This window comes from Eumetopias jubatus, unplaced genomic scaffold, assembly GCF_037043125.1.
Source record: "Eumetopias jubatus isolate StellerSeaLion01/CBP00866 unplaced genomic scaffold, mEumJub1_p1.0 scaffold_4, whole genome shotgun sequence".
NCBI classification, from domain to species: domain Eukaryota; kingdom Metazoa; phylum Chordata; class Mammalia; order Carnivora; family Otariidae; genus Eumetopias; species Eumetopias jubatus.
The window spans coordinates 16,681,233-16,694,244 of record NW_028274810.1 but is presented as its reverse complement, the minus strand read 5'-3'; the positions used below and the strand labels follow the sequence as shown (position 1 = coordinate 16,694,244).

General features: G+C 38.3%; 1 protein-coding gene across 3 annotated transcripts in view; it reads right to left on the bottom strand.

Annotated features, from left to right (window-relative positions):
• VAV3 (vav guanine nucleotide exchange factor 3) overlaps positions 1–13,012 on the bottom strand; it is a 356,611-nt gene that overhangs the window by 157,709 nt on the left and 185,890 nt on the right. For all 3 annotated transcript variants that reach the window (XM_088022339.1, XM_088022340.1, XM_028101955.2), the window contains exons 12-15: positions 11,735–11,821; positions 6,505–6,590; positions 4,891–5,023; positions 4,405–4,514 (exon numbers count right to left, since the gene is read on the bottom strand). In XM_088022339.1, the coding sequence (XP_087878465.1) occupies positions 4,405–4,514; positions 4,891–5,023; positions 6,505–6,590; positions 11,735–11,821 (416 nt within the window). The remainder of the gene's footprint in view (positions 1–4,404; positions 4,515–4,890; positions 5,024–6,504; positions 6,591–11,734; positions 11,822–13,012) is intronic.

Sequence of the window (13,012 nt, the reverse complement as noted above, 5' to 3'; positions counted from 1 at the left end):
CTAATTCAGGAATTAGCCCTAAGTATCCTGGGCTAATCTTTGAGCGCACGTTAATATCTCTACGTTCTTCTTCCTCTTAGGAAAACCATGTAGCACTGTGCATATGGTACACAGTGAAGGAATCTTAGGTAGTGGGAATAATGGTAATGCATCTTTCAAGGAACTTTCTTTATTCAAGGGATTAATATCAATTGTTAGAATTTCAAGAATTGGGTCAAGTCAGTCAGAATAAATTCCAGGCAAGGCAACCTTTCAGTTCCCTTCAGTAAGCACTAGGGAGGCTGGTTCAGAATCTACCACTTCCTACCATTTGCAATACTTCCCCCACCTCCAATTTTACTTTTTCTTTCTTGCTCTCCTTCTTTAAAAAGACTTATTCTATTATTCAAGTTATTTATGTCATATTTTACCCAACCTTGACTTATTTCTGGAACATTTAAAGAAACTGCCTGATCCTCTAGGTCCTAGTTACAGCAGTGGTGGGGGAGGTGGGGCAGAAAAAGGAAACCTGACTCGTAGATAACAGGATTTGAGTCCAGTTGCTTATTTTAGCATCTTGATGGGTAAAGAAATTGCTGTGAACTGAGATCCTGAGCTCTATAGTAAATGATATAGCACTGAAGTTGTACAAGTTTGCTGAAACACTGCTGTGATCACTAGTTTCCTGAGCTATGAGTATGACAATGTTTATCAATTTAAATCTAACAGGAGAATTCATAAAAACACACTGGATACAAGGGATCGGGGGAAAACATACCCAGAAACTTCCTGACAATATTTTGAACATTGCTATAGGCACTCACATCCATATTCTCCTGTATCATTATGAAAACTAGCTTGAGCTAATAAAAATATTTGCCATCTTATTTCACAGAAAACTAAATGGAATTGTGAGAGACAGTGACAAAAGCCCTTTTGGAAATAAAGAAGAATAAGCAATGTATATACATCAGTCTCTTAAAGGTTTAAATACGTTCTTCAGAGTGGGGTCCCCCAGAACTACAGCTCCCAACCTTCTTTGGTTCCACTACTGTTCCAACAACCTCAAGAGCAATCCATCCTGTTACCCCTTCTTCTCACAGGACAAAAAGAAAAAAACATTCTTCTCCCTGCCCTAGCCAAGTGGGTCACTGCTGCTTTTCTCCAAAGAGAAAAGCCTTTCTTACAGAGGTTTGCAAAGTTCTGATGTGGTTCACTGCATAGTCTAAATGCTGCAAGTGGTTACGGCCAGAGGTCAGAGAACACGGCTATTCAGCAGGGATGGGATATGTCTGGGAAAGACACAGGCTGAGATTTAGGCCACCTCTGGGGAGATGATTTGCGTTTACTGGATACTTACTGTTTATTGGTGTTCATGCTCTTCTATGGTCTTTTTTAATGTCCTAAATTAAAAGTGGCATTTTAAACATCTTAAAGGTGATTTGCAATTTTTTTTTAAATAAAAATGATCCAATCATCCTATAAACAGCAGAACTGCCATCTTCTGTAAATAGAACTGGCAAGTATTTCATCAGTCTTAAAATATCACCTCCCTTGATTTCCCACCACCCTCCCACCAATGCCTCCCTTTCCTTCCCTGAGCTCCTTAAAGCAACACTCCAGAATGCTCTAGTCCGGGACCTCATTATCCCATGTTAATGCTAAAGAGACTGGCAGAAGCTGGCTTGAGGAGGTACCCAAGGCTTATTGTTTTTCATGGGCTGTCATGAATGCGGCCGGGGTTCTTAGTTTTCTTTTATTCCCCACGACTTAGGGAAGAAGAGCACTCAAACTTTAGAAAATGGATAAAATAGCAAAATTTGAACCATGGGTAATGTCCTCCTAAGCTTCAGGACTTAACCTAGATTATTCTATTTTCCTGGGCACAAGACAAACAGGAGCTGCTTACAGAGTTGGAAGCAGGGCTTTCCTGCATAACAAGCTTCAAAAAAGAGGGGAAGAAATAAAATAATGGAATATTCTGATGCTTGAGTAAAATCCTAATTTTACTTTGCCATAATTGGCATCATCCCTGCTTATAGAAGCCCTCGACTTCGACTTTGAGCAATTCTCAAAAAAGGTACTTCCACCCTCTCACCATCTGCATGGGCAGTCAATGGAATTCTGAAATACAAACAGCCACTTGGAGGTTTAATTATATTGGTGAGGTGCCTGGAAAATGCTCAAAGATTAAGAATTCCAGTTTCCCTGGGCATGGTACAGCCATCTTTCTTGTGGTGGGACAATTCAAATCCATCCATCTTTCCTATAGGTATATAGCTATCAAGCAGTGACTGTAGTTTTCTACAACCACAAATTTCTCCCTTCTTCCATGAGAGAACCTTAATTCTCAGGTAGGCACGATTCTGCCTGGAATAAAGATTATATTTGACAGATGTGGCCACATGGCTAAGTTCTGGTCAGTATTATGTAACAGAAGTTTGTGGCATATCTGCAAGGGATCCTTAAAAATAAGGAGTCACCTTCTGCTACCTAGAATGTAGATTTTATAACCGGAGCTCCAGCAGCTACCTTGGACAACAAAGTGACCAACCCTGAGTACAGAAGCCAAATGTTGATAATGGAGAGCAGAAGACCTGAGCCTAGGTCCCTGAGGATACCCCAGTAAGCCACCAAACCACCCCCCTCGTCTACCTACCCCAGCATTCATCTTATCAAATCTCTTGTATCCAGTGTTAAGTTGTTTGATTTATGGCAACTGAACAAAATTTTAACTGGCATGCCTATCACACAGTCCATGGAGCCTGCCTGGTCTGGACAAGAAATTAAACTCCCCTCCTCTGCAGAAATTTTTTCACTTCATCTAAAGATTATATATCCAAAGAGAACCCATAAGAATACACTAGCCTAGAATCATTCCCACAAGAGCAAAGGCTTGAGATCAGCTCTGCCTTTGCCCATTGTCACCAAACCCAGGTAGACAAGTCGACCACTTGAAACCTAATTAAAACAGCACACTGGGTTTACGATGGAGCCCACTATCCATGAGAGACTGGGCAGAGGCCACCAACTTCATCATTCAGGCCCCAACCAAAGGGGACCTACAGTATAGCATGGCATCCCTGCACACAACTACTAACCCCCTTTTGCTTCACCACTGTAATCAATAACAATACATTATTAGGACCATAATGGTATACTGGGATGGTGCCTTCTGGTTTTACAAGTCCTCATGGGTATAATAAGATCCTAAATATAAAATAATATTAATAGTGCTAACAATAGATATCACTTACTGTTCAATACCATATAACTGCTGGTGTGGTATTTCGCTAGCACTCTGACTGAAACATATTATCTGAAATTCAAAATATTATTATCCTTATTTTACCGAGGAGGAAACCAAGGCTCTGAGAGATAATGAATTTAGCTAAGACTATGCAGCCAACCCATGGCAGTGGTTACTGCTGAATCCAGAATTTTTCTATGAGCTTAAAAATATTCTAGCAGCACAATCATTTCATTCAAAATGTTAGATAAAATAATCTCAAGAAAATCTGTTTTTCTCACTTCAGAACTACAATAAAACATTCTAATCTTACCCCCATATTAACATGAGCATTTCTTAAAACAAAGCAAAAGAACCAACAAAAGCATGATAAAATTTGTCCACAAATGGTAAACGGTGCTAAAATACAAATGAAGCAAATCAAAAAAGTTTTGTTTTTTTTTTTTTCTGAATTTCACCTTTTGCTAAGAGTTTCAATTTCAGGGTGACATATATGTTTTCATAACAAGGGTCACTATGCACCTTTTAATCCAAAAACATCAAAACTAAAAAGAAACCCCTATAACAACATGTTCTTGTATAATTACATCTCTTTATGCCATTCCTTTTGAAACAGGTCTATTTCCCACCTCTTTCTTGAGCTTCCACTTTCATAAAAGGAAAGAACACGGAAAGAAATCAAGCCCCTAAACATTCATTGAAAACATCAAGCAATTTATCTAGGACTCAAACAATAAATGAGTTAAAAAAACAAATGAGGGGAAGAAATGAATCTTTCTATTAAAAATAAGATGTGCAAGTATGAATGTTTGTGTTTCCAAGCTATTTCTAGTCTAAAGAGCTATGTCAAATATGGTAATTATATCAAAGGTTTATCATTAGAACTGTTAATATTTTCATGGGCTACAGAAAGCTAAAGAATTAAAATTTGCCCATGAGAGAAAGTCAAACGGAAGGTTAGAGCTCCCTCTTTCTTTTTCTTGAAGAAATTCGCCAAAGCCTCTCTCCTAGGAGACCAAAGTTATCAAGCAGACAGCTGAGGAACACTCATGCTCAAAGTGTTTCCACAGTCTCCGTATACATGCTACAAGGATTGGAGTACATTTATTGACAGTTCATTATTCATAAGAGATTTAAGTAGTAGAAAAAGCACTTTTAAAAGTAGAAATACTCACAAAGCCATTTCAAACTGTTCCAGCCATTTTTTCTTTAAATCTTTTGTTTTGCAATAAAATTCTAACCCATTTTGTCCTTGGGTATGGATGAGGTAGAAGCCATAAGACCACTGTTGAAATTAATATTCCTCAGGTTAATATGTATCACTCAGTAATAACATCACGCTTCCAAATTCACTAAAACACCACCATAATCATCCACAAACCGCTCATAATATTAACAGCACACAAACTCTGAACAGATTTTTGTAGTCAACTTTATAACAGTTCTTACGTCAAATGCATTATAGATGACCATTAAGGCATTAGAGACGATCATTAACAGTTGCGGCACTGTCCAATTATTTCTCACAGAGGCTTGCTCCTAATCAATCTCTAGAAAGAAAAATCACCTGCATCGATAAGCCCTCTCACATTAATGTATTAGCATCCTTTCCTTGAATGGTCAAAGTTATGAGCAAATTATGGTAACCTTCAAAAATTCACCTTTTTATTTTCTTTATCAGTTGTAGGATTGTTGGCTATTTTGTATTGCTGAAGATCTATTATTTCCTTCATTTCATAGTTATCGCCTTTCCTTTTACATACAATCACTGCCAAATCAAATAAGAAGATATGCCTGAGAGAGAGAAAGAGAAATTTAAAATGGTTTGGAAGCATGTATGTTAACTTTTCCTTGGTAAAATTTAATTAAACCAACCAAACTTGTTTCTTTGAGTTAAAGACAAAGGCAGTATTCCATACTGAAAAGAATGAACTGTACATAACCTGGCACTACCCTTTACGGAATGAATGGCCTTACTCTACCTTAGTTTCATTTTAAAAATATGCAAAATTATAATAAAAATATACACATTACAGAGTTGCTATAAGGAACAACTGAGATAAGTCACAAAGTGTCCAGGAGCAATTTTTTTTTTCAGTTTAAAACCTAGACATTTACAGAATACTAATAACAATAGCAGTGAATTTCTGATGTTTCGAGGAGTCGGCCAAAATGTGTTGAGAAGTGTCCATCCCTTTCACAAAGATGACTCACTTAATTTAAATCCCCAGGACCATCTGCTAAGGTATTATTTTCATCTTTATTTTATTGGGGAGGAAACTGAGGATTAGAGAAGTTAAATAATTTGCTCAAGGTCACATAGCTAATGAGGGGCAGAGCAGGATTCACACCCAGATCTAATTGTGGAACCTGCACTTTTACCCTCTATGTCGCTCCTCGTGATTTTATGGACCACCTGAAACACAAATTGAGCAGCATATGAGCAAAATGCAAATTAGAAAAATTATGGTTATATTTAGGTGTTGATATTTCTCTTAATTTTTAACAACAATGTAACTGGGGCAGAAAAACAAACTTGTAATCCTATCATCCAATACCAATATTTTTATCTTTTAGAAAATTCTCAGGAATTAACATGTATACATTTTTAAATAATGATAATGACAATGATACAGTCACATAGCTCTAATACTTGCATCACTTTCAAAGACTATTTTCCTGGAGAGGCTGAAAAGGGTATGTCTCTCCTGGTAGCTACCTGTAGAGCCTGGTATCATGTTGGAAGAGCTGACACTGCCCCCTGCTGGCTAATTTTCCTGGTTCAAAGTTTCCAGCAAATGGCCATTTTAACCAAATGAATCAGTTTAGCAATCCTATGTATATAATTCGGGATACCAGGCCAAGCTCACTAACCTGAACTTCCCTCAAGAAAATATCGCGAAATGATCCCCACTCAGACTTAATTCTTAGGGCATTTTGTATTTTTAGTTGTTTTCAAATGTATACCAAAAAAAGCAATCAAACAATTGTGTTGTCTATTACTTTATCTCTACTCTCATTTCAATGTGTCCCTCTGAGCCTCAGCAGACATTTTATATTTGTCATATCCCTCTTAAGAACTTAGACAAATCAACAGATACCAAAACATAGAGGAGAAGACCTAACATATCTATGAGAAAATTGTAGAAAACCATAGGTTGGTCTGTCCCCTTGTTTTCCTTCCTCTGCTTCCCTCCTTTGTCCTAGAATTGTTTTCTCAATCTTCTGATACTAACCACTTATTCTGAAAATAAGTATTGCTCTTCTTTTCTCACCTTTCTTGTTTCGTATGCTTGTCTAGGGTAGTTATTCGAATTTCACCATCTCCCTGAGGTCGTCCAAAAAGCAAAACTGGTTGGTTCTAAAATATAAAATTTACATGTCTCAGCTTTTCGTAATCATGTAAAAACAGAAATAAATATTAGCGAGGATATTTGCTAGGGACAACTACTTTATTACATGACAAGTTTTATCATTTCACATTTTTAGCACACTTAGTCTAAAAAGCTCAGGTCTATGTGATTCACTTTCAAAAACAGTCTGTCCTTGGATAGCCTAGGAGGTATACTGAGGACATTAATTAATTTTACTTATAACTTAATAGGGAAGTTAGCTACCAAAAGCAAGAATTAACTGGAAGAATTCAAATGATAACAAAGTTACAGCAACTAATACTTATTAAGCACGAACTGTGCCAGACATGGTAGTAAATATACGGCAAAGTTTCCCCTACCCAGTGAGGGGGGGGGGGATATTTACAGAAGTATATAACTATAAATGTGAAATTTCCATGAAGAAAGAGTACAGTAAACATGCATTGCCAGGGGCTTAATTTGTTCTAGGAAGTCAAGGATAGCTTCCTTGAGCTAAGATCTCAAGAGTGAAAAGTATGACTTAATGATTAAACATAATGAACCATTTTCCCAGAGGGAGACACTAAAAAATATTAAGTATTTATGAACACCTACTGTACAAGGTGTTAAGGGGAAAAAGAATTGACTGAAAATTATCACTAACATCTAGGAGATTATATTCTAATAAAGGAAGCAGATATGTAATTAATTAACTGTGCTGCAAGAAAGTATAAAAACAGATATTCCCTATTAAAGTCCCCATGATGTATTTTGCAGAAATAGAAAACTCATCCTAAAATTCATATGGAATTTCAAGGGACCCTTAATAGGCAAAATAATCTTGAAAAAAAGAACAAAGTTGGGGTCTTAGTCTTCCTAATTTCAAACCTTATTACAAAACTATGGTAATCAAAACAGTATGGCACTTGCATAAAGACAGACTTCTAGACCAATGGAACAGAACACCTGGAAATAGGTCCTCATGGAACCCTCCTACACTGTTGGTGGGAATGCAAGCTGGTGCAGCCACTCTGGAAAACAGTATGGAGGTTCCTCAAAAAGTTTAAAATAGAGCTACCATACGACCCAGCAATTGCACTACTGGGTATTTACCCCAAAGATATAAACGTAGGGATCCGAAGGGGTACGTGCACCCCGATGTTTACAGCAGCAATGTCCACAACAGCCAAACTGTGGAAAGAGCCAAGGTGTCTATTGACAGATGAATGGATAAAGAAGATGTGGTATATATGTACAATGGAATATTATGCAGCCATCAAAAGGAATGAGATCTTGCCATTTGCAACGATGTGGATGGAACTGGAGGGTATTATGCTGAGTGAAATAAATCAATCAGAGAAAGACATATATCATATGACCTCACTGATAGGAGGAATTCTTAATCTCGGGAAACAAACTGAGGGTTGCTCGAGTGGTGGGGGGTGGGAGGGATGGGGTGGCTGGGTGATAGACAATGGGGAGGGTATGTGCTATGGTGAGTGCCATGAATTGTGTAAGACTGCTGAATCACAGACCCATACCTCTGAAACAAATAATACATTATATGTTAAAAAAAGAAGAAGAAGATAGCAGGAAGGGGAAAATGAAAGGGGGGAAATTGGAGGGGGAGATGAACCAGGAGAGACTACGGACTCTGAGAAACAAACTGAGGGTTCTGGGGGGGGGGGGTGGAGGGATGGGTTAGCCTGGTGATGGGTATTAAAGAGGGCATGTACTGCATGGAGCACTGGGTGTTATACGTAAACAATGAATCATGGAACACTACGTCAAAAACTAATGATGTAATATATGATTAATGTAACATAATTAAAAAAAAAAAAAGAAATAGGCCCTCGTATATATGGTCAAAGGATTTTTGAAAACAGTACCAAGATCATTCAATGGGGAAAGCATAGCCTTTTCAACAAAAGACTCTGGGGAAACTGGATATGCATAGGCAAAAGAATGAAGTTGGACCCTTACCTTATACAGTATAGCACATTGATCAAAGAACTAAAAATATAAAACTCTTAGATGAAAACACAGTAGCAAAGTTTTATGACATTGGATTTTGCAATGATTTCCTAGATATACCACCAAAAGTACTATCAACAAAAGGCCAATAAGTTGAAATTCATCCAAATTAAAAATTTTATGCAAAGGATACTATCAACAGAGTGAAAAGGCAACCTACAGAATGGCAGAGAATACTTGCAAACAAAATGTGTGACAGGAATTGATATGCAGAATATATAAAGAACTCTTATAACTCAACAACAAAAAACAAGCAAACGTGATTCAAAAATAGGTAAAAGACTTGAATAGACATTTCTTCAGAAAGATACACAAATGGCCAAAAAGCATATGAAAAGATACTCAATATCCCTAATCATTAGGGAAATACAAAGTCAAAACCATAATAAGATACTACTTTGTACCCATTTGGATGGATATTAAAAAAAAAAATTAAAAAAGAAGGAAAGAAAAGAAAAGAACAAGTGTTGGCAAGGATGTGGAGATACTGGAATTCCTGTGCATTGCTGGTGGGAATGTAAAATGGGGCGGTCACTGTGGAAAACAATATGGCTAGTACTCAAAAAATTAAACCTAGAATTACCAGACAATCCAGCAATTCCACTTCTGGGTAAATAACCAAAAGAAGTGAAAGCAGGGAGTCAAGCATATATTTGCATACCCATGTTCATAACAGCATCATTCACAACAGCCAAAAGGGGGAAGAAATGCAAGTGTCCATAGATGAATGAATAATCAAAATGTGGGGTATATACAATGTTATATTTTAAAGCCTTAAAAAGGAAATTCTTTAAAAAAATCAAATTCTGATACATGCTACAAGGATGGACACTGAAGACATTATGCTAAATAAAATATGCCAGTTATAGAAGAACAAATATTACATGATTCCACTTATATGAGATACCTAGAGTAGTCAAATTCACAAAGACAGAAAGTAAAATGGTGGTTGCCAGGGGCTGGGAGGAGGGAAGAATGGAGAGTTAGTGTTTAATGGGTATAAGGGCTTCAGTTTCACAAAACGAAGAGAGTTCTGGAGATGGAAAGAGGTGATGGCTGCCCAACATGAATGTATTTAACATCACAAAATTGTACATTTAAAAATGGTAAATGTCATATATATTTCACACACACACACACACACACACACACACACACACACACAATGTTAAACAGCTGTCCAGGCAATATGCTATGGAATTACAAAGAGAAAGTAATAATGGGAGATTAGGGAAAGAATTATTTTAGTTGGATGGTAAGCATTTTTTTAAAAATTTATTTATTTGACAGAGAGACACAGTAAGAGTATTATTTTAGTTGGATCTTACGCATTTTTTAAAAAGATTTATTTATTTATTTGACAGAGAGAGAGAGAGAGAGACAGTGAGAGAGGGAACACAAGCAGGGGGAGTGGGAGAGGGAGAAGCGGGCTCCCTGCGCGGGGCTCAATCCCAGGACCCTGGGATCATGACCCGAGGAGAAGGCAGACGCCTAACGACTGAGCCACCCAGGTGCCCCTTTAGTTGGATCTTGAAGGAATAGGAAATAATGGGAAGACATCCTAGGCTTTGATATTATCATCATCAAAGGCAGAACGATAAAAATGTACAGCAAATTAGAGACCTTTCAACACAGCAGGAGAGCCATAAAGTGAAGTATGTGGGCAGGTACCAGCTGGAAGAGTTCAGAAAGTAGTTTAAGCCCAAATCACTGAGGGCTTTAAATATCATGCTAAGGAATGTTGACTGAATCCTAAAGGCAACGGCAAATGCTGATGAGGCTGGGAAAGAGAATGGATCGAGAAGTCTGCCATCTGGAAACGCAACTACGTGAAGGAATGGATGGAGGCTTCGGTGACTACAAAGGTGGCAGATGAGGTTCTGAAAGGGGGACATGACTGTACATGTGAAAAGTTGTCTCAGAGAAAGCGGCAATAAAACTGCTTGACCAAGAAAAGTGTCTTTCCTTCATACGTGCAACTCTATTTTCACCACCCACAGCTCCATCCAGGCCTCCACCAACTCTTTCTTGAAACCACTCAACAGCTTGCTGACTGGCCTGCCTGCTAGAAGGGTTTTCTTGAGATGTAAATCAGAATGAAACTCTCCTAGAGAAACCTTTACAAGCTTCCCATTGTAATCCCAGTAAAACCCCAGCTCAATGCCTTGGCCTATAAGGCTGGGGGACATAGCCCTCCCACCTCAGAGCCCCTCGCTCACCCAGCCACGCTTGCCTTTCAACCTCTTGAACACCCCCAGGTTCTGGCCCATCTCTGGGCATTCCACTTGCTGTGGCTTCTGCCTGAAATCCTCTTCCCCAGATCCGTACACCACTGGCTCCTTCTTATGCTTCAGGTTCAAGAGGAAAAGGACTGAGAAGGACTTTTTCTAACCATCTCATCTAAACGAGGACTCTCCTTAGTATCCTCTGCTGCCCCACCCTGTTCACAGCATGAATCTCAGTAGAGCATTTTTTTTTTAAGATTTTATTTATTTGAGAGAGAGAGAGAAAGTGAGCATGAGCAGGGGGAGGGGCAGAGAGAGAAGCAGACTCCCTGCCTAGTGGGGAGCCCGACGTGGGGCTCGATGCCAAGACCCTGGGATCATGACCTGAGCCGAAGGCAGACGCTTAACGACTGAGCCACCCAGGTGCCCCTCAGTAGAGCATTTTTAAACTCTCTTGTTATTGCCTCCTCAACCATGAAGCCATGCTGCTCATAGTTACAGCCCTGGCCCCAAGCAAAACATCTGGCACTCAGTAGTCACCCCGTAAATATATATAAAATGAATACATTAACAGGAATCAGCCATGAGTATGTGTGGGGTAAGGGAAAGAAAAGAAAAAAATGAACTCCAATGTTTAGAATTTGTACAGCCAGGGGAAGAGGCATAGTGTGATTAAAGAGAAAGGGACAAGTAAAGGCAGAAAGTCCTTGGACAATGACACACATATCACAGGTGCCACAAGACATCCATGTGGATGCTGCCAAACAAGAATCAGAAAAAAAAACCTATGACAACAGAAACTTCAAGGTAAACTATCTTTTCTGCAAAAACAACTTGTAGGATGTCCTCTGATTTGTGAGTTAGGGAAGTTGGATAGCAGGATAATTACATACCAGATTTTCTATAGAGAGCTGAAACTGTTTAATTTCACGAAGGGTCTCATTATCTCTTTTCACTTCATTCACATATTGTGCCAAGTCCTAAAGAATAAAGAGAAGGGTACAAAAAGAAGTCATGATAAGACTGGAGAAGAGATGAAAACTGTTTGAAAGAAAACACATCATTAATTTCATTAGCAGTAAAAGTAATCACCATAACTTTTCAATGACAATAAGATGAACATCCAATCAATCAAAGCTGCAACTCAAAAGCAATTTTAAAATGTCTGGAGTACAGCTGGGAAGACTAAAGAGTTGTCATTTACCACACCTCTGAGAAGAACAAGGATAAAAAACAACAACAAAAAAAATCTGCCACCCTGCAGAACAAGAGGAAACTTGGTCAGGAGAATGCAAATTCCAAACACGTTAATAACTGACCTTGGGAGAATCACATTCTTACACGGGTTAGAATAAGGTCAATAATGCAAGAATGAAGGATTAGCAGGGAGAAAAAAGGTAACTAAAAGTTAGACAATGGGTCCAGCAGGACTGTTTTCTGCAACCAGTTGGTGTCTTAGTTCCTGAGAGCTTTCAGTCAAGCCAGCCAGTTCAATTTTAAAGAGTTAATGAAGGAGAAGCAAAGGAGAGGAGAAAAACCTCAGAGCACTAAAACGAATTAAAAGCGAACAAACAATGCTAGACACATTTCTCCATGTGCCTTCTTCCCCTACTTTAAAATGTCTTTTCTCGTATTTGAGGAAACATTAGCTAATCTTTCCATACTGTAAGTAGCTATTTTTATTATATGTGCTCTAGATTTTCCTGTTTTCTGGGTTTTCTTTTTTTCTCCACCCTCTTAAATTCATCTGCAACAGCAGGAACAGAACTCGGACAAAAAGCAGTTCCTAACTTTGTTCTAAATGAAAGTTTGACTTTTCATCGGATGTATCTATAAATGATTTTTTTTTTAAATTGGAAACTTGGTATGACTTTGGAAAAGAGTAACAAATAATTGTGTGATGGTTCTTGGCAGGCTACTGAAATCAGCTAAACAGCAGAGCCAGCACTGACCCTGGCACAGGGACGCAGAGAAGGCTTTAACCTTGTTCTGAGTACAGTCACATTGGCGTTTTGTTTTGAGAACAAATGTTTGCTTCTATTTTAAGTTAGGGGCAAATAAATATTCCTTTCATAGTCAACATGCAGCACAATGTAGAAATTGGGGTGTTACAGGTTGCCCAATATGTTTAAAACCCTGCCTTATCTACTTGGAGCTCTTGATTTTCAGAT